The following is a 23200-nucleotide window of genomic DNA, read 5'->3' on the forward strand; positions in this document are numbered from 1 at the left end:
GATCACGGCACAAATATTTTAATTACGCCCGATTGAACTGGCGTATTTATAGCATATTGCTGTATGCTAACTATTGATCTCTTGCATGCTGTTGCTGACCAAAAGGGTCTGCCTGTAGTTTATAATGCATACGCTTTATTGATTTAATGCTGTGTGTTTGGACAGAGGACTTGCGGAAGCACAGCTGGTCAGGGATCCCGAGAGAAGTGCGCCCTATCACTTGGAGACTTCTATCAGTGAGTATACTATATCACTTATGAATGGTTCACTTAGGCTTAGTTAGATTTCTTTCATACTTTAAAGATCTATTTATGTATTTGAGTCTTACACTTCCTTCAGTCATTACTTTATTATCAGTGTTTCTATAGCAGCAGCTCTGACAGTAGTTCTGCTGGCTACACGGGTTTATATTAAGGTGCTTATTTTAATGTTATCATTCCTGTAGTCACAGCAAATTCACAGAAACTTTTATACCAGGTATTTTTATACCAGAACTTTTATATATCAGGTTTATACCAAGCATGCCGAATAATCCAAGCTTCATAATAAACTGATTTAATAAATATTATTTATTAACAAAGTCATTGTCGTTGATATGGGAGAGAAGATTCCATTTAACATGGAAGGAGTCTCCAGTGTCAGCACTATGTGACAGTCAGTAAGGACAAAGAACTTTGCACTTTGTGGTTTATCGCTAACATGGCTCTAATGTTAGTTATAACAGAAACTTGTTTCGTAGATGTTCCACAACATAAAATGGTTAAAATGACATGTCATTCTTTAATCAATTCAAATAATGTAATCATTTGCAAATTTCTGTGGTAGAACAGGAATTAAACACTTCAGGACATGCTGTTATAGGGAAATAATCAACAGTAACCCTTCTCCTAAGTGGTAACAGTAACCCTTCTCCTAAGCACACTGGGCCTCATTTATCAGTCTTTTAGTAAAGTTGTGTGTAAATGTTTGTAAGCCAAATCGAAGTAAATGTAAGCCAAACCAAACTAAAATATTCTCTCAGATTTACTAAAGTTTCAGAAACGCTGATTTTCTTTGTGCTTATATACGTATGTTGATCACCTGTAAAGTGCCAAGGCGTGTTCCCAACACAGCTCATTTGCATTTAGTGACGCCCACAAACCTCCATAAAAGGTCAAGTGCACAGAGGGCTGGAAACACAAAATGACAACTAAACAGTGAAAGAAACAGTAGAAAGGCAGAAGTGGAAGTTATTTTGACTCACTTCTATGCCAATAAAAAACATTTAGCAGTGTAACAGTGCACCTGAAAAGGTCAAAATCTAGAGACAAATTACAGAAAAGGCGAATTAGGTGTGAATTAAGTGATGACAAGAAAATGGCGTGACAAAAGCAGAGGAGAAGAAAAGATCTACACTGTACCCAGGTGATCATGGAAACCAAGCATGTTACACAGGGATACTGCTATTTTAAAATTGTTCTAAGTGTTTTGGCTGATGTGCTGGAAGTGTCGCACAGCGTTAAAAGAAGCGTAAATGATTTATAAGCGAGCTTTCATCTTCTGATAAAAATCACAAGGGTTTTTAAAAATCCTTTCCCTCAAAAGTGCGACTTTAATCTTCCATCAGCCGAGGCATTTATTTATGGATTACAGCTATGCGCAGACAGACCGGCCAGTCCTCCGTTTATATGGCACCATTTCTTTTGTCATAAATGAATGAATAGTTTCATTTATCTTACTTTATTTGATTTGTGTTGGCTCGCTTTCTTTATTTTTCCATATTCTTTAATTAATGCCAATTATATAAAATGTCTGGTTTTCACAAAACGTTCTCGATGGTATTCTTAGGCCCTGACCTAGTGAGCTAGCATGAAGATGTGTTTTTGATAAAGACCCCAAAGCACTTCTATAAGTCTCTAGTTAAGGGCATGTGCTAAATGCTGTAAAAGTAAATAAATAAGCAATTTAAACTTGACCGTATATTTCATACATAAAAATGCAATAATTCATGCAAATTATATGATTTGAAGTAAGTCACGTTGAGGTTTACATTAGTTAGTCTTCACACTCAGGAGCACGAGGAGGATACGAACATTTTTCCGAAATTACAGAAGTTTCATGAATACCATTCTGTGTAAAATCTAGAGGCTGTTGTGTGCAAAAATCCCTGGAGATCAGCTGTTTCTGAAATAATCAAACCAGCCCATCTGATACCAGCAACCACGTCACGATCAAAGTCACAGAGATCACATTTTTTTCCCCATTGAACATTAACTGAAGCGCTTGACCTGTATCTGCATGATTTTATACATTGTGCCGTTGCCACATGATTGGCTGATTGGACAACTGCCTAAATGAGCAGGTGTACAGGTGTTCTTATTAAAGTGGATGGTGAGTATATAAAATCACGAACAAACTGGCTTCATGACAGCACACACAGCTCAGATAATAGTGTGAGAAGGCCGATCTACAGGCTTGACTTACACACCTGTAGTTTTGCTCATGCTATTGATAACACAAAGCTATACAGAGTTGAATAAACACAGTTAAACCCTCCATGCTTCATATAGCATTTGCAAACAGGCTAGAGACGGAAGCATACACACAGTGAGTGAGGCTTTTAACTACACACAACATTTTCATTGCATGTTTTTTTTCCTCTCTGTGCCACGCATGCACAGAAAGACCTGTTTACACAAAGTACTCACTCCAATCATTTGCATTCTATTTGCGTTTACGTTGACATTTAATAGCTGTCGACAGAGCGAAAGAGGATGCAAATGAGTCATGAATGAGAGTGATCATCACACACACACACACACACTTTACACTCGAAGCTTCAGACAAGAGCTGATTGAGCACTCGCTAAGTGATTCGGAATCATAGTTATTATTTGACCGTCTCCAGCATGTGGCAACACTGTGTTTGTTCCTGCGAGAAAATAACTGTGGAGGAGATGAAGGATAGGAAACATGGGCCCTTCTTTTGTAAGCAGAAAGCAGTTGTGAAAATATGGCACAAGATCATAGCATTGGTGTTTGGATATAGCAGATACAGCTGAGTGACAGAAGAAAAGATGGTGGCTTTTTATGCTGTGGGGGCATTTAGTTATTTTTCTGGCACGGTTTTGCATCCAGTTGTCTGCTTACAGAGAACCATCACTGCAAATCAATACAAAGTTCTTCTGACTGATCACCTTTATCCTGTGATGAAATAATTCTATCCTGATGGGTGTGGTCTCTTTCAGGATGACTCCGCCCCCATCCACAGTACATGAAGTCTCACTGAATGGTTTGATGAGGATGAAAATGTTAGGGCCGTCACACTCACCAGATCTCAGCTAAACACATGGGAGATTTTGGAGTGATATTAGTAATCGCCGTCCACCACCATCATCAAAACACCTTCTGAGGCAATATTTTTTTTTGGAAGAACAGTGTTTGTTGCTCTAGTACAATTCCAGAGATTTGTTTTCCCAAGCACCCTGAAGCTGTTCTCATGGCTCAACACCTTACTAAAACACTTTATGTTGGGTTTTCCTTTAAGCTGACATCCGTCTGTATGTATTCAATTATTTTTTTCTGTAAACCTAGAGAAAATTGGCATCATTGTACAGAGGGATCAACAAAATCAGTTTCTCTCACTTCCTTTAAAAATGACAGTTGTGGAGGAGAGCGCTGTCTAAAGCCTATGACTTTACATCATTTTTATCCTCATCAAACCATTTAGTGAGCCCTTGTGTCCTGTGACTGGAGGCGGGGTCATCTTGGAAGAGACCACTCCCATCAGGATAGAAATGTTTCATCATAGCATAAAGGTGATCTATTCATAATGATAAACAACATGGACATAGCTGTTTTGAAAAGCGCTGGGAGCAAGAATGATGGCAGCGCCGAAAGAAACCATCTGTGATCGCACGTCTTCTCCTCTCATACCCGTCTCATGCTCTCGTTCTGTCTCTCTCTCTTTCAGGGCTACCTGCCGGCTAATATGGAACGTAGGGAGCTGGTTCTCCAAAGGAAGCGAGAGGAGTATTTTGGCTTCATCGAGCAGTATTACCACTCCAGAACAGACGAGCACCACAGAGACACCTACCGACAGGTAACATCCAGCATACTCCTTGACTTTTTAGAGCTCACTTGCCACATAACATTTTTAATACTGCATATTGGGACACTTGAGGCAGCTCTCACAGATTTTCTAAGTTTATAATCCAACATTAGCTGAATTAAAAAGAAACATACTCACACAATAGCTTCTAGAGGAATGTGTTTTAATTTGTCCAAAAGAAAAAGACAGCATTTTCGTCGAAGCCCGTATTCATAAATAATCACTTATAAATGTGCTTATAATTGCTTGTAAGTTGGTAATGATATCTTGTATGCATTTTTATAAACTTTAATAATGCCTCCTAAAAGCTCTAATAATGTTCTATAAATAATTCCTTGAATTTACTCATGTTGTAACGCAAGCATCACTATTTATTATAAGACCAGTTGCTGTACTACACAGTCTGTATAACTATTAATGTGCACAATTATAAAGCATCTGTAATATTTAGTAACAATTATAAAACATTATAAATATTTAAAATGTCATCACTGAGTATAGTATAAATTCATATAATGTATTTAAGGATTTAATGAGTTACAAAGTAATACTACTACTACTACTATTAATACTACTAGCTTTTTTTTAAAAAAATCTCATTCTCAGGAAAAAAGTACTAAACTGTACTTTTTCTTGTTGGTGGAGTGGTACCTTCAAGGGTATATTCACTGTACCTTTAATATATATCTTTTCATCTGGAAACATGGATATAGTGTATCTTTAAAATGATTTAAGTCACACTAATGGACTGCAATTTGCTTCTAAAGCTTTAAAGGAACACTACATGCACTTTTCAAGGTTAAATGATACATACTAAAGGTACAGTGACAAGGAATGGTACAGTTTAGTACCTTTTATTTCCCTGAGCATGCAGTGGACCTATGCTGATACACTCATGACCTATTGAAGAGAGCACTAGGCTTTTGGAATAACATTAGTGTAATTTGCTAGTGGACAGTTTTATTCTGCTTTATTTATAATGGTGGATCCTGAGTTTGTCCCAAACTTGGGGACAAGGCAGGAACACACCCTGAATGAGACATGTATTATGTATTTAAGAAAAAACTCCCTGACAGCCATTTTGTTTTTCAAGCCAATCATACATCTAAAGCATTATTACTAATGGTGGGTATTGCCACCATGGTTGGTATGCCTTCAATCATTTTTTTTTTTGGTAATCACATTCATATTTGTTTGTATTTACCTTTTGTAGAAGATTTTGTTAGACCAGTGAGTGAGTTGCCTGCTCAAGAGCTCAGTAATGATTTCAAATCCCAGAGCTTTCAGTATAATTTTTGACTTGGCATTAGCACTAGGTGTGTAACATAATGCCACTATCTGCTTCTGTATCTTTTTAATGCTCCACGTATTTGTACTGGTATCTGTATTTAGATTAAAACCGAAGTGGGCGTGGCCTATACCAGAAGGGTTTTTTTTTTCTGGACTGTTTGTTCAATAGTGCTAATGTAGTTATATTTTTGTTTGTATCTGTGATATTTTCTAACAACCTTTGTTGGTTCTATTTCCCAAAGTATAAACAAGCTAGTAGCCTGACCAGGCAGTTACTAAGGATGAACGAGCAAGTGCTGTAAATGCATTATTGATGTTCACGTTAATAAATTGTGGTCTTTCATTGTCTCGCTTGCTTCATATCTGACCACTTGCTCATGCCTGCATGAAAGTAAAACCCCCCCATGCGACTTTTGTTGCCATGTGAACCTTTTTCTGGCAAGCTTTCTAAAAGAAAAAAACAAGTAGTTCCTATTTGTATCTGTTTAGAGCACATTATCTGTTCATTCTGAATAATGTATTCGTATTCAGTTACATCCTAATGGACACTGAATAGCAGGGATGACATTGTTTTCCCACATGACCTTAAGATAGCTTCATATTTACCTCAGCGGGTGTAAATGGCCAGCCCTTCAAATAACAGGCGAACAAGGTCGCGGAAAATGAGCACACTCCTTGGTAAGTGTGGCTCCCTGCACAAAGTCTCCCGTTAATAACCGGAGCTTATATAGCATGCGTTATTAATGGAGGAGTCAGAGATCGATAAGCTTATAGGTTATAAAAGTCGGGTTAATGGTGCAGGACTGAGACTTGGCAGCCATGTACTTTATGCTTTTCTTTCTGTTCCGTCGTTCTGCGGGATGGAGCTGCCCTCAGCCCCGAGCACTTAATTTCCCCCAGCGCGGCACAAATGGGAAGCAGACCTTTAGGGCTGTTTATGAGGTTGTACTGAGCGGTCTGAATGGCCCCTGGCCGTCTGCAAGACACTAAATGACCTTTTAGTGTTGACATCGGCTCAACGGCGGGAGTGCTGCCATCGACATGAATACAGACGCGGTGCACTCCGCTGGCCTCTCTCTGACCTGAACATATGCAGCCATTTCATTTCCAGTCCTGCTTGGTGCAATTTGCCAAAATGTCTCATATACGAAAACAGCGGCTAATGTCCTCTTTGTGCTTACGTTTGATCCAATTTCTCAGCTGCAGATTACTGCATTTGTAATCTTTTCAGTAACACTATAAGACAATGTAAGGCAACAGCACAGCAATAACAGTTAGAAAACAGGAAAATGGAAAAACGGTAAACGAGGGGAGAGACGGGGAGGGTCGGATGTGCGTGTATTTGAGGAAATAGGAGTTATGTTTGTTTTCATGGCCTATGGATCTCTCTGAGTGGGCTCGGCTCGTTATGAAGTTCGATCAATACTGCGCTGTCCGAGCTTGATTGATTTCCCGAGCTTACTGTAAGAGCTAAGGCATGAAACTCTATTTAGCTCATTCTGGCTTTTATTGATTCACTCTTGAGTTTTGCCATGAATGCCCATGTTTTTACACACACTGAATTGGGGCGTATGTTTTTTTTTTTTTTTTTCCTCCAGATTCACATCGATATCCCTAGGACAAATCCGCTGATTCCATTATTCCAGCAGCCGCTGGTACAGGAGGTGAGTCCTGTCCTCTTTTCTCCACTTGTCCCTACAGTTGTCCCTTCTCTTCTGTGAATAATGTCTGTACAGAATAGACTTACTTTCTCTCTCTTATTTACACAAACATTTAGAAGTTAAACTTTCTGGTTTCTCAGTAACACGACAAGCTGCATTATTTTTTGTTTCTTTGTTTTTAACGTTTTTTTAAGAGAAAAAGGGAGGCAAATGAGAGAATAATTGTTTTTAGCTGCTCTATTATAAGTGCTAACAGGAACTAACTTCTTTCATGGACATCCACAACATTAAATGTAACTATAAATGGATTAAAAGTGTGATGTGTCGTTCATTAATTGTAATTTTGGGCAAATTGCTGTGGTATAAGAGGAATAAAACACTTTGGGACGTGCCATTATTGGAAAATTACTTTGGCGTGGGGTGACTTGTGTCAGGCTGCATTACTGAGTATTTTCTTGAGGTCCCTATCAGCAATGCAGTAAAACATAGTTTTAACAGCTACATTGGTAATGCAGGACCACAAATTCTTCCCTCTGTCAAAATAGTCTGATGTTTGAGGGGCCAAATTGGTCTAATTTAGATCTTCATTTACAAATTGCTCTAATTGAAGAATGCACAGAAGTGTAACAGAAACATGCGTTTCTTTCTTAATGTTTAATGGCACTGCAGCAACTCTTCTTAGGCTTCCACTATAAGTGAGCTTGGAGTAAGCAGGTTATTCTTTCTTTCTATTTATCTTTGAAACGTGTTAAAATTATTCTGTTGTATTAATCACACACATACTACAGATACAGCAGATGGATATTAGGTTGAAGATCATTGAAGTATTTGTTTATAGGCCGACACTGGCTTCTTATCCCAGTGCAGAACCTTATGCTGACCTAGCACTGCTCAAATAACATATCACAAATCCCATTACTGGATTTATCTTGTAGTGTTATCCTGGATGAAGGTCATCATATGGCGTTTCATGCTGTGCACTGTTATCTTCAATATAAGCGGACTTGACTCCTTATTTTGTAAGCCAAAATGTGGAATTTTCAGTATCTGCCTAAACAAGACTTTGAGGAAACACTTTAAGGTCGACGTTTTAAAGCTGGAATGGTTAGTATCAAATAATATCAAATTGTGCACAGTCAACAATAAATGCTAAACAGTATATTTACAAGAAAAAAATCCTAAATCGGTTGTTTAATGGTTGACTGGAAAATTCTATGAGTAGAACACTGGCTTGATATTTGTGAAATGCTAACATGCTTAATAGTATTTCCTGTTAGCAACACAAACTTTTCATGAGCAGCTCAAATGACTTCGCTCACTCGTGGAAACTAGGAGCAGATCTGTCTTCTGCTTATTTCACAAAAGACTTGAGTTTTACAGAAGAAGGAGCTTAGCAGAGACAAGCAGATTTGGATGCTATATGCTGATTCAGGATCTTTACATAATTGCCAGTAAACGTTTCTTAATATTTATGAACATTAGGTGTGTGAATTTTTGGTTGAAAGTGACTACATTTCAGCTTGTCACTGATAATATCATCTTCCCAGAAAGGTGCTCAAATAAAGATTTAGGAACTTTTGCATTTCGTTTGAGGTCAGGTGCGGATTTCCCATAATTCTGTGCTTCGTTACATAAGAAAGACCAAGTGTTAGAGAATGAGAGTGAGTTAGAGAATGAGTGATCAAACCCACCCGGACGCTGATGAGATGGAATTCAGTATTGTTTTTAAAGAATTTTTTTTTTGAGTGAGATATAATTTGTTTTCATGTGAAGCCAACAAGCAAGGATCATGTTTTCACTCTAAAAATCACTCCCTCACTCATTCACTCACTGACTCATTTACTCACTCGCTCGTTCAATCAGTCGTTCACTAACTCACTCATTCGCTCTCATGTTTACTCACTCACTTGTTCACTCAGACATTCGCTCATTCATTCACTCACTCGTTCAGTCACTCACTCACTTGTTCTTTCACTCACCCGTTCTTTCACTCACCCGTTTGTTCACTCACTCATTTGTTTATTTCCACTCTCTCGTTCCAACACTTACATATTCCCTCTCTTGTTCACTCGTTCACACTAACACATGTACTCTCACTTGCTCACTCATTTGTACACTCACTTGTTCTGTCACTCACCCCCTCGTTCACTATTTAATTTATACACTGTTGTCTACCGAGCAGTAAGGTGGACATCAGGCTGAATTTCAGACAACACTTGCTTGAGAGTGCAGAAACATTGCTGTTATATAAATTATCTGAATGTTACAAATTATTTAGGAACCGGAAATAACAGAAATACAGAAAGTATATCAAGCAGATTTCTGTATTGAATACACCATTAACAAGTGCCTGAAGACTTTGTACTTGTGGTCGTTAAATGTTTTAAATTTACTTTTAATATGAAGTTGGCAGATTTGGTATTCATCCTGACAAGTCAATCATGAGTTAAAAGAACTCGCTATGCATTGTGTTGCTTTGTGAAGATACACTGGGTTTATAGTGCAGTGTGGGTAATAATATATTATACAACAGTTCTGCAAATTTGATTGGTCGAGCAGCGTTCCAAGAGTGTCTATATTTCGTATAACCACCCTGGGATCATTCCGATCGACATCATCAGGGGACATGGGAAAATGATACTTTTCAGGAATTTAACCTTTGAGTTAAAATATGAAAGCTCATCAGTTGAAGATGAAAAGGAAGAAGGGATGCCAGTTTTACCGGAAGCACCTTTAACAAGAATGTACAAATCAATGTGCGCTAGCTAGCGGGCTATCCGACACGCTATAAAGAGAGTGTGGCTTCTTCGGGATCTGTTTACGCTAGCAGAGCAAAAAATAAACAATGTCTGGCAACATTGTGACTGAAAAAAGTCACTTGTTTGAAATGAATTTCTTGTTTATAGAACTGTTGTATAAAAGCAATATCGCACTTGCAATCGAGCCACGTGGGCTCGTGCCTGTGGCCGAATCACAGCCGTGCCGATATTCAGTATAACCTCACTCTTGCTCATGCAGTATTGCTTAAGTGAACTATCCAGGCAATATCATTTAATGAGAAGTAGGATGCTACAAAATGGTGGCACCCTACATAGTGAAATGTATGGTAAATAGGCAATGAATTCAAACATGGCATACATTGTCAGTTTGTGGAAATAAAACAGATCATTTATCCTGCTTCATGTTGCATTGCTTTCTTTGCTGTTTTGTATATACTGTAGATTTTTATGCACCATCCTTGCTGGCTGGTGTAGGTCACACCACATGGAGGTATAGTAGTGCTTTTAGTCTGGATATGTCTCGGAGGTTGTGCTAAATCTGGAGATATTCACTATAATCCTATATTTCACAAATAAATCAGATATAAAATAAGCAGAATGTTCTGGAAGGATGTAATGGGTTTAGGAGGTTTATGAGAGTGCAGGTTATCATGACTGGGTTTACTGTTGTGCAGTGCTGAGTAGCTAACAACAGGGGGTGCTATGGCTGTGTCATTACATTTCAAACCTTTGACTTAAATCCACTCAGAAGCACATGTTCTGTTGACACTGACTAACATGTTTTTATAAATACTCTCACTGCATTTCAGGGATATTAACTGAATATGATTTACGCTAGTATTGTAGGTTGTACTGGTTGATGATCTGCTACTAGTTTTGCAATTTCTTGCATTCAGAATCACTTTTACTTGCAAGAATAAATTCCTTATACACCTTGTACTGGTGAATATTATGCATTTGGATAAAGATATACAATACAATTGAGTGTTGCATAGTTTGCATAGTTTACACACACAGTGAAAAAGATTATGGGAACATGTGTATTAACAAAATACACAAAACAAAACAAACAAAATGGTTAAAATATTAGTAGTGAAAAAAATCAAAATCATATCTGTCCAAAAGATTTCATTGTTTCATTGATCTGAAGATAGAGATGGTAATGAGAGAACTTCTCTTCAAACAATTTCTTAATTTCTTAATGTTTTGGATTGTTTTCTTTCGTTGTTATTTTCATTTCTTCTTTTTTTTGTAGACAAATTCTAAAATGGAACCCTTTTTCTTCCAGAAACCTTTGGAGATGTTAACCTTTGCACTTAGAAATAGAAGTATATAAAAATATAATATCAAACAGAGTATTTTTCTTTTTTCTGTGTGGTAGGTGTTTGAGAGGATTCTGTTTATCTGGGCGATCCGACATCCAGCCAGCGGCTATGTGCAGGGCATCAATGACCTCGTCACTCCCTTCTTTGTCGTCTTCCTCTCTGAGTTTGTGGGTAAGTTCCAGTACTCTGAAAGGTGTGTGTGTGTGTGTGTGTGTGTGTGTGTGTGTGTGTGTGTGTGTAGAGCAAAACAAGTTATAAAGCAGACAAAATATACCAGCAAAAAGCCGGTACAACAGTGGCTTCAATTGTTTTTCATTTCGATGTTTACCAGAATATAACAGAGCAGGAGGGAATATCAGACAGCTGTTATATAAATAAATAACCGAGATAACGGCATAAATTGCTGACATCCAATCAGCTACCTGTTGCTATGCAGTTTCATATCACAGAGTGACACCATTGTTACATCCTTCACATTTTTTTCTACGATTAGTCTACATCGTTTTGTTTTTTTTGGTTGTTTTTTTTTAATTATAAAACGTCTAGTTGCTCAGTGTTTAAGAAACACTTCAGGACTTACTTACTCTTACTTATTTAAGAAAAATACTCAACATGGGGTGGTGTGACGCAGTTTTATTCGTCTTATACCAGTGATTACAGTTTATTTATTGGTTTATTATTATATAGTTTATTTAAAGAACAGCATCATATTTTTATCCATTTACAGTTATCTTTAATGTTGTTAAACATTGACAAAACAAGTCAGTTGCTGTCATCACTTATAACAGCTATAGACAGTTTTCTCTCACCACCCTCTCTTTTTACTTTCTCTTGAAGTTAATAAGATGAAAAAAATGCAGCTTGTCATGTTACTGGAAAACCACGAAGCCCTCTGTCTGAAGACTTTCCTGTGTCTGAAGATTTAAAAGTTTATATCTGCTTAGGACAAAGAGCTGAGACTCAATAAATAAGCCTCTCCTCACAGAAAACTTTACTACGGCAACAATTAGAGTTCTAGACAATTAAACAGTCACCCTCAGACCAAACAGAATTGCTTTGGTACAGCGCAGTGGAACAAGAAATACTAATAGACTAGTGAACTCTTTCTACAGAAGTGTTAACATTTAGGACCTGCAGTGGATGACCACCGTTCTCGATATGGTGTTCACTACTGTTCCTCATGTGTAGGCAAATACTAATCATGGCAACATTGAAGTAAAAGTGTAAGGGTGTGTTTGTAAACCTGTTGTGAAATCCTGCCCATTGGGATGCAGAGAGATGGAGAGAAATACTGTATATATGCAATATAAGCCTATGGGTTCATGAATTCCAATTTCTCGAGTGCTGATTGCAGAAATCGTAATCAGACGACCTTGATATTGCTCCTGGTTTGATTCATTTAAAACTGGTTCTTGTTCGTGATGGGTTTCTGGGCGCATTCCTATACACATCACACTTTGTGATGCTCAAGCACTCAGAATGTACAATAGTACTTCACGCCCAGTCCTTCAGAGATGCACAAGAGTTCCCCCAGCTAATTATCTAATTATCAAGCACTTTGTGAATTAAATTAACTCTCTTGGACTTGGGAAAGCACTAACCTGTGCTCTGCTGTGGCCAGAACTCAGAGTAAAAATGCCGTCCAATAGATTTGTGCTTTTCGGGGCTTCCTAGTCTACCGTATGCCTTTCACCATATTTGCATGCAAGTTGTGTTTCCATCCTAATAGTTAACATATTTTAGCACATATTGAAAAAGTCAAGTAAAATTCTGTCAACTACTGAGAAGTATACTGGTAAATATATATAAAACTTTAAGAAGAATTTAAAGAGAATTTAAATTTAAGAGAATATAGCCATACTACCATATTAAATCATATACCAAAGCAGTACACCATCATACTTTACTATAGTCACTGCAGATGATCTTTGGTACTATTTAGTACCAAAATATTTTGGACAGTTGTCAGCCCAGATGAATTACTTTTCTAAAAGTATTTATAGACTAGGATCTGGGATTTTTGCTGTTTCTTTTCAGATTATCTCATGTGTCAAATCAAAATTTGGATAAAAAGAGGTGGATGAAAACCCCACTTAAATTCACTCTAAGTGATTATAAGGATTATATAACGATTATATCTTTCAGAGTGTGAAGATTGTCACAGAAAAGGTTCTGCCTCATTAATTTAAGCTCAGTGAAAAATCTTAGTGGAAAATATGACTTTTTATAAAACATGATTTTATTTATGACAGGCAGGTTTTACTGTGTTATAAAACATAACAGCCTACCAGGTTGCAGTGTGCATACATATATATATATATATATATATATATACAGTTGAGGTCAAAAGTTTGCATCCCCCTTTCAGAATCTGCAAAATGTTAATTATTTTACCAAAATAAGAGGGATCATACAAAATGCATGTTATTGTTTATTTAGTGCTGACCTGAATAAGATATTTCACATAAAAGATGTTTACATATAGTCCACAAGAGAAAATAATAGTTGAATTTATAAAAATGACCCCGTTCAAAAGTTTACATCCCCTTGATTCTTAATACTGTGTTGTTACCCGAATGATCCACAGCTGTGTTTTTTTGTTTAGTGATAGTTGTTCATGAGTCCCTTGTTTGTCCTGAACAGTTAAACTGCCTGCTGCTCTTCAGAAAAATCCTTCAGGTCCCACAAATTCTTTGGTTTTCCAGCATTTTTTGTATATTTGAACCCTTTCCAACAATGACTGTATGATTTTGAGATCCATCTTTTCACACTGAGGACAACTGAGGGACTCATATGCAACTATTACAGAAGGTTCAAATGCTCACTGATGCTCCAGAAGGAAAAACCATGCATTAAGAGCCAGGGGGTGAAAACTTTTGAACAGAATGGAGATGTGTACATTTTTCTTATTTTGCCTAAATATCATATTTTTTTTCATTTAGTACTGCCCTTCAGAGGCTACAGAAGATAGTTACATGTTTCCCAGAAGACAAAATAAGTTAAATTTACCCTGATCTTCAAATTCAAAAAGTTTTCACCCCCCCGGCTCTTAATGCATGGTTTTTCCTTCTGGAGCATCAGTGAGCGTTTGAACCTTCTGTAACAGTTGCATATGAGTCCCTCAGTTGTCCTCAGTGTGAAAAGATGGATCTCAAAATCATACAGTCACTGTTGGAAAGGGTTCAAATACATCAAAGAATTTGTGGGACCTGAAGGATTTTTCTGAAGAACAGCAGGCAGTTTAACTGTTCACGACAAACAAGGGACTCATGAACAACTATCACTAAAAAAAAAAAACACAGCTGTGGATCATTCAGGTAACAACACAGTATTAAGAATCAAGTGGATGTAAACTTTTGAACGGGATCATTTTTATAAATTCAACTATTATTTTCTCTTGTGGACTATATGTAAACATCTTTTATGTGAAATATCTTATTCAGGTCAGCACTAAATAAACAATAACATGCATTTTGTATGATCCCTCTTATTTTGGTAAAATAATTAACATTTTGCAGATTCTGAAAGGGGGATGCAAACTTTTGACCTCAACTGTATGTAATATGCAATGTGCAGGGGAAGGGGGCATGAAGGGTTGGGCATTTGAGCTCATGCTTGCAGAAGGGGTTGGAAAGTGCTTTCATCCGAGTGTGTTACGCCCTCCCCATGATGCAGCATGAGCAGCAGTTCGAAAAGATGCGGTTAGCTGGCTTCCCAGTTTGGTAGCTGTCATATGACAGGGGAGACCTAACTGGTGGGTTTAAGGTTACATGCTACATTTTTTTACCCGGGGTCATTTCATTTTTTTTATGTGTGATTAAATCTTTTTTCATACACACTGCTTAAAATGGGGTCACTTCAACAATGCAGGTTTTGCATTAATCTGAAGCTAACATTATCTAAATGTTGAATTAGCATAAGCAGGGAAAAAATGGGAAAAGGTCAGTTCAACCCACAGTGACTGAAGAACAGCAGATGCTCGCCAGTAACTGGCAGTGCACACCTTGCCATCATACCATTTTCTTAATAGTTTATGAGAAGTGTATTTTTTTCTTGCTGTAGAGCAAAAGCAAATGGAAAATGTTTATTCCATGTGAGGTAGATTGAAGTAATCTTATATTTGTCACCACTGCAAATATTCTCTTAAAGTTCTTTTGAAGTTACTTGAGTCTTACTTTGGTGCTGTGGCCCAGATATTGGCTCAGGATTCATTTATTTATTAGGGGGAAAAAAAAAAATCAATATTTAACGCAGTTGCGATCTCTAAGATATTGGTGCCAGGGTTCTGTACCTCATTTCCAGTAGATCTCCAGTGCATGTGTCTTGGACTGAGATCTGTTCAGCCACTGAAGGGGAAAGTCGGAGCCTCGTCTGTCTCATTGCTATTCTCCGGAGCTCCGCGGACTTCCTTCCTCCCCTGCCTATTTATTTCCTCTCCTCTGCTGTGAAGGTTAATTACTTCTAGATAGTTAAGGATTACAGCAGAACAAAAAGGAGCGCATTGATCTCTTCCCGTGTGTGCCAAGCCTGCAATGTCACCGGTCCACACAAATCGGGACGTAGCCTCAGATTACCTGGAGCACTGATCGATTTCTGGTCATTTTCTTTCTTTCTTTCTCTCTCTTTCTTTCTCTCTTTCTCGTGTACACATACACACACTCTTGCTCTCTCAGACCTCTTTTCCTTAATCTCTCTCTCTCTCAGTTCTTCCTGAAACTCATTACTGAAAGGTAGGTTTTCCATCCTAATGCAGCTCTCTGTTCTGTTTGGGCCTTTATGGTCCTGATTTGTGTTTTTGTGTGTGTGTGTGTGTGTGTGTGTGTGTGTGTGTGTGCGCGTGTGTGTGTGAGGTTGTAAGACTGGCCCAAAAGCTCAAGTTGAATGAGCTTCATTGATCTTCAAGGTTTCCAAAGCGAGTGAGGCCACTCTAAATGTGTGATTGGAGCTCTTTGCCAATCAGAGCCCCCGATCATGCCGTGCTTAATCCCCACCCTGCTCTCTTTTGTATCATTGTTCTTCTGAGGAACTCGGGGGCTGCACGGCTCAGTGACTTTCTAGGACTGCATGACTCGCTTCTGCCGTCCCTGAGAAGCTCCTCAGAGAGGACAGTGTCTATTGGTGTGTGTCGGTGTCTCTCTGTGTGTGTATGTGTGAGAAAGCAGTATCAGTTCTCCTGAGCTAGTTCAATAGTGGGAAGTGAAGTGTTTTAAAAAGAGATCCAGCAGGCTCAGGAGTCACAACGCCCTTTTGATTTAAAGTGTCGGTATTGATAAGCCATAGCATTTGAATCTGAGAGACGGCGTGTGTGTGTGTGTGAGAGAGAGAGAGTGTGAGGAATAGAGAAAAACAGAAATGCAATCCAAAATATCAGAAAACCTAGATGTGCAAAAAAACTCGTTATGAATCAAATAATTAGATATCTAGCAACTAAATAATGTAAAAACCCAATTAGTCTAACACAGCAGAATTTCACAAGATTATAAACTCAAATTCACAGCCTCATTAACTCCGGATGTCATTTAGTGCTAATCATGCCTTTCTTTTTTTTTTTTTTTTTTTTTTTTTTTTTTAACTTTTTAACCAACAGATCTTGTAGTGGTGGCATGCTGCACAGTTAAACACTGTCCTGCATCTCAGATGAAAAGCTGCCTCATCAGGAGCAGGCCACACTTTACACTGATCTAATTTGTTGGCTTGAAATAAAGAACTCCTGTGAAAATTTCAAATATAAATACAAGGGGGAAAAACATTTGCACATGGATAGGAAAATAAGTCAATGATGATGTGGTCTGATGTTTTGTTTCTCATATGCCAGAGCAATCTGCCAACAATTTCGCAGACAATTAAAGAACGAAATGCTGAAATTTCAGTTTCTTGTTACATGTGGAACATCTATACAACAAGGTAGTGTCTGCTATCCCTTAGGTTATAGTAGATTTAAATGGTTATTACCTCACCAGCATCTTTTTTTTCCTCTTTATTGAAGTTTATAAGAAAAAACACACCTTGTCATGTTACTAAGAAACTGGAAAGCACAAAATCCTCTGTGTTGAAGACTTTCCTGTAGTAGAAAAAACGTCCTGACAAAGCACTGACACTGGAGACTCCTTCCATAAATGTTAAATAAACACCTCCTCAGTGAAAACCTCACCATATTTTATCAGTTTCTTTGTTTGTTAACAGCTTGTTTTTTTAGTCCATTTATTATTAAATTAAGAAACACTATACAACATATTAGAAGGAGTAATAGAAACCTGATTTGCCTTGCAGCAGAGCTACTGTCTGAGCGAAGAACACCACCTGACCAATCAGAATTGAGAATTCAACAGCTTTGTGGTGTAAAATACTGATTTCACATAATAGAATTAATCCAATGAAGAAAAAAAAAACAACAACCTTGCACCATCCCTCTCTAATATAGCCATGCAAACAGTAATATATCAACAATCTGCTCAATCATTCAGTGCCAAATAAAGACATTCTGAACAGGAAACACCTAACAAAATTAGAATTTGTCATGTTGCTCTATAAAATAAGACAACTCAAGCATGCTAACACCACAGAAAAGAGTTCCTTAATGAACAAATAAGAATGCACGACGGGAGGGCAAAGCTCATCAGATAATTCTACCAACTCCATCATCATAAGACAATAGGAAGTGCAGCTGTGTCTCTTGCTAGTAATCCATTTCATAACATAAACATGTAGCAATACACACTGAGATTTAACTTATAAGTATAATTTACCAAATAGCGGCTTCTAATAGGCTATTTATTAAGTCTCTCCAGCAAAAGCTGCTGGGAAACCCAACCCCCTACTGCTGCAGTAAAATGAATGCTGCGTTACAAATAGTAGATCCTGAACAAGTCTGACGAGAGATTCGTTAGGTCATGCTTCCATGCGAATACGTTAGTGAATACATTTAAGAGGAAAAAAGTGTATCCTCCTCGTGTTTAGGTTACCGGGACCCACCCTGGAGCCAGGTCTATAGGTGGTGTTCGCAGGCGATCATCTGTTGACTGGATCATCCTCTTACGGTGACAGGGAGCCATCTTGTGGGCTCACCACATGCAAAATGGAGGTGCAATGCCAGTTGGGCAGCAAACATGTAATGCACAGTCTTAAGGCTCAGTTATACTTGCTTTTAACTATGCGTACGCATATGCAAGATGGCTGTCATGTGTTTCCTATGGTCGTTTGGAGTGTCGCTTGTGCCCATCTTCAAAAATTAATCAATGTAAATAGTGGAGGCTGTGACAACGTGTCCACAACTGAATAAACAATCTATTGTCGTGTCTCAAATTGCATACTTATGTAATATTCTAGACCATTATTAAGTACTAATGCTAAGTGGTTTTCCTGTTAAAGTTAGTGTGTGAATTTTAAAAACTTCTCATGTAGCCTTTAAACCTACTGAAAGGTCTGTTTTGAGTACCTGTCTTTTGGATCTGCTAGATTAGTAAATACTTCTGAGTGTACAGTGAGTGTTTTTGATTTGAGACGCAGCTCATGACAACAGTCACGTCAAACAGCAGAACGTCTTAAAGAGAAACAGAGCTCATGAGTGTGTAAAACATCTCTGTGCATTAAATCAATAAACATTACATAGACCTGGAAACCAGACTGATAGGGATGTTTTGCTCTGACCTTGCAGACGTCACTTTTAATCCTGCAGACGTACGTAATATACGCAAGTGAGTGTGTTGCTATTGATTCTGCACATGCAAGCAAAGTCATGTGTCGAGTATAAACCTTCCAGAGTTATATACTTCAAACTGCATTCAGTTCCCTGATGATGTCTCACAAAGTTGTCCCTGTGGTTTAGAAGACATTCTGACTGTAATCTGTAAAAATGAGCAAAACTTCTCTTCAACAGTGACTCCTTTTCATGTTAGCTGCATCACCCCATCCCACTGGTGATTATTATTCTGTACATATAGAAAGTGTGAATGCCGCTCTGTGGAGTTTATGCTTCACTGTTTTAAGCAGCAGGACAGATGGATGTTTAGACAGACATCAATTGCTTGACTCATCAAGTTGCTGTAGATTGATATTTTGGTTAAAATGGAAAGTTCTGTACGATGGATGAGGGGGGAAAAAAAGCAAATTTGGTGCACTGTAGACTTCAGCTACTTTAGCCTCACAGGTCTAGTGCACAACTAAATAAATCATACAATATATTTAAACCCCCTTCCTGCTTATTATTCAGTAACTCACGTTAAAGCAGATTATTTTGTGCAGTTGTAAGAGTAAGTTATATGAGCCTGGACTCACCAAGTTAATTCACATGTAATATTTCCTGACTGGAAGCATTTGCATTGCAGATTCACCTCAAGTGTGTGTGCGACTGTGGTTCGTGATAGGATAAGTGGAACATGGCACATTGACTCCATTCCTTTAAGATGCTTACGGTTTTGTGGGTAATAAAACCTCATTTTGTATCCTCAAACAGGATTTCCTCTGTATGGTGCAAAGCGGCTTGGTGTGTTTGTGTGTTTGTGTGTTTGTGTGTGTGTGTGTGTGTGTGTGTGTGTGTCCAGTGAAGCTCAGCAGGGTGTTCTGGAGATGAGTGGGAGGATAGCCCTGATACTCTTAGCCTAAAGCCCTGTGATATCCCTGTGACACAGAGACCAATATGTCTTCCTCCATAACCGTTTGCCTTTTTTCCCCTCAGTTCTGTTTAAACACCTGTTCAGCTTCTCCTGCCGTTCCCAGATGCTGTAACTGCAATGCAAAACTCTCTCAGGGTTAGAGAGGGCATCTGGAACGGCTTCACATCTGTTCACCGCTTCAACCTGTGGCTTGCTCTCTCTCTCTCTCTTCTCTCTCTCATGCACTCACTCGCGCACACACACGTATACACACACAAGGCTAGAAAGCACTGATCAACGGTTTACAAGCCCTCGTTCATTTACAGCGTCCATCTGAAGCAAAAAACAGCCACTTGAACAACACTTGAAATTGAACCCCTGACCCTTAATTCATTGTTTCTTATTTTCCATCTGCCTTCGTTTAAATGAATTTCTCCTCTTTGTGTCATGCTTCCTCTTTTATTCTGTCTTATATAAGCAAAAACAACTCTAAACTTGGTTAAAAAAATAAATAAATAAATAAGATAAAATAAACTTGATTTTTCCAATAAAAATGCTGCATAATTTAAAATAAGAGAATCCAGAGCCCTTCTCCTATATGAAAGTTGTTTAGCCAAAAAGTTTACGAAAAGTATGCTTTGTTAGGCTAATGCTAGGCTCAAAGTGGAACATGAGCTTTCATACATTTTTAAATGTAGATTTTAAATTTTGTCTTTGAATGCATAAATTTTATGAAAATATAAAAAGCATTTGTTCTGACAGGTCTATGCTCAGGAGGTAACGCAGCACTAACGAAACAGGACAAAAACTAAACTAGACAGGTCTCTGAAGTGCCATTTTAGAGGTAGCGCATACATTATGTAAAATAAAAGTGCCTGCTACAATAATGCAACTTACACTTCGCATACTTTGTTGTATATATTGATTTTTCTTCTTAGAGCAGACAGAATCAGTAATGGGAATGTCTCCTACACTCTAGTGTGAATAATTTGTCTGAAAAGTATGATAATTTCTCTGGGGAAAATATACACCGATCAGCCATAACATTATGTTCACCTGCCTAATATTGTGTTGGTCCCCCTTTTGCTGCCAAAACAGCCCTGACCCATTGAGGCATGGACTCCACTAGATCCTTGAAGGTGTGCTGTGGTATCTGGCACAAAGACGTTAACAGCAGATCCTTTAAGTCCTGTAAGTTGCGAGGTGGGGCCTCCATGGATCGAACTTGATGGCCAACACACCCCACAGATGTTTGATTGGATTGAGATCTGGGGAATTTGGAGGCCAAGTCAACACCTTGAACTCTTTGTCATGTTCCTCAAACCATTCCTGAAAAATTTTTGCAGTGTGGCAGGCGCATTATCCTGCCAAAAGAGGTCACTTCCATTAGGGAATACCGTTGCCATGAAGGGGTGTACCTGGACTGCAGCAATGTTTAGGTAGGTGGTATGTGTCAAAATAGCATCCATATGAATGCCAGGAACCAAAGTTTCCCAGCAGAACATTGCCCAGAGCATCACACTGCCTCCGCAAGCTTGCGTTCTTCCCATAGTGCATGCTGGTGCCATCTCTTCCCCAGGTAAACGATGCACACGCACCCGGCAATCCACATGATGTAAAAGAAAATGTGATTTATTGGACCAGGCCACCTTCTTCCATTACTTCGTCGTCCAGTTCTGATACTCACCTGTCCATTGTAGGCACTTTTGGCAGTGGACAGAGGTCAGCATGGGCACTCTGACAGGTCTGTGGCTACACGGCCCCATACGCAGCAAGCTGCGATGCACTGTGTGTTCTGACACCTTTCTATCATAGCCAGCTTTAACTTTTCAGCAATTTATGCCACAAAAGCTCTTCTGTGGGATCGGACCAGACAGACTAGCCTTCACTCCCCACGCGCATCAGTGAGCCTTGGGCGCCCATGACCCTGTCGCTAATTCGCCGGTTGTCCTTCCTTGGACCACTTTTGGTAGGTACTAACCGCTGCATACCAGGAACACCCCACAAGTCCTGCCGTTTTAAAGATGCTCTGACCCAGTCATCTAGCCATCACAATTTGACCGTTGTCTCTCTAATCCTTACCCTTGCCCATTTTTCCTGTTTCCAACACATCAACTTCGAGAACCGACTGGTCACTTGCTGCCTAATGTAGCTCAACCCTTGACAGGTGCTATTGTAATCAAATAATCAATATTATTCATTTCACCTGTCAGTGGTCATAATGTTATGGCTGATCGGTGTATCTTCATGCTGCTGGATGGAATACAGGTGTGTGTATGTTCTGTATGTTTCCTTTTTGTTGCTGGGAAGTCCTTTTTTTTGCATTAGAAGTTGAATATGCACACACACACACACACACACACACATTTTATATATATATATATATACACACACACACACACACACACACACACATATATATATATATATATATATATATATATATATATATATCTCAAGAGAGAGAAAAAAAGAGAGGCTGATGAGGGAACAACTGTTTATAATTGGTATAACTGCTAATCACAACATTAACTATAAATGAATAAAAAGTATGTGTTGTTCTTGTGTTGTTCTTTAATTAATAAAAATGATTAATGGATGGCAAATTGCTGTGTTATGAGACGAATAACTTGTAATGGCACACTGTCGTGTTTTGTTCCTTACTTAGCAAATAAGTCTAAAGATAGGCTAAATTAACTTAGTATTTAATAATAATTGCATTGTAAGAAATATTGGTTACATTCACATACAATAATGCCTTGCTAAGATATTATATTTTTGCTGTGTATCTCTACTTGAAGTTAGAAAATGAGGAAATTGGAGGGAGAGAAAGTGAGCTAAATGGGGAGAGAGAGAGAGAGTGTGTGTGTGTGTGTGTGTGTGTGCGTGTGTGTGTGTTATGTTATTTCCTGTGGTGAATGGAGTGTCCTGGGGGCATGGGGGAATCTCGGGGGGCATAATGTGTGTAACAGGACCATTTAGCACTCACTGTTTAAAGAGTGAGGAATGGTAACTGCTGTTAGAAGAGAGCAGAGAAAGAGAGAGAGAGGAACAAAGGGGAAACAGAGACCCCAGCAGTGTTTGTTAGCATTTTGACAGCCCCATGTCACCTGAGCACAAGAGCATGAACACGTACCCTGAGGAAACGCTAACTAGCTAAAACACATGAGGTAGGTGTGTATCTGTCATCTGTTCAACGACTGTGGGTGTGTGTGTGTTTTACAGAGGAGGACATGGAGAACTTTGAAATGGCTGCTCTGCCTTTGGAAACACAACGCAACATCGAAGCTGACAGTTTCTGGTGTATGAGCAAGCTGCTGGATGGAATACAGGTGTGTGTATGTTCTGTATGTTTCCTTTTTGTTGCTGGGAAGTCCTTTTTTTGCATTAGAAGTTGAATACATGGGTGCCAACATATTATGGTTGCATTTTTACGATTTTTGACCTCTTGGTACAGCCAGGTA

At 38.5% G+C, this 23200-nt stretch overlaps 1 protein-coding gene across 2 annotated transcripts in view; it reads left to right on the top strand.

The window, feature by feature from the left end:
- tbc1d22b (TBC1 domain family, member 22B) overlaps window positions 1-23200 on the top strand; it is a 61565-nt gene that overhangs the window by 15033 nt on the left and 23332 nt on the right. For both annotated transcript variants that reach the window (XM_026927944.3, XM_026927945.3), the window contains 5 exons: window positions 166-236; window positions 3952-4080; window positions 6978-7043; window positions 11202-11316; window positions 22962-23068. In XM_026927944.3, coding sequence (XP_026783745.3) covers window positions 166-236; window positions 3952-4080; window positions 6978-7043; window positions 11202-11316; window positions 22962-23068 — 488 coding nt within the window. The remainder of the gene's footprint in view (window positions 1-165; window positions 237-3951; window positions 4081-6977; window positions 7044-11201; window positions 11317-22961; window positions 23069-23200) is intronic.

The sequence above is a fragment of the Pangasianodon hypophthalmus genome, chromosome 8 (assembly GCF_027358585.1).
Source record: "Pangasianodon hypophthalmus isolate fPanHyp1 chromosome 8, fPanHyp1.pri, whole genome shotgun sequence".
NCBI lineage: Eukaryota > Metazoa > Chordata > Actinopteri > Siluriformes > Pangasiidae > Pangasianodon > Pangasianodon hypophthalmus.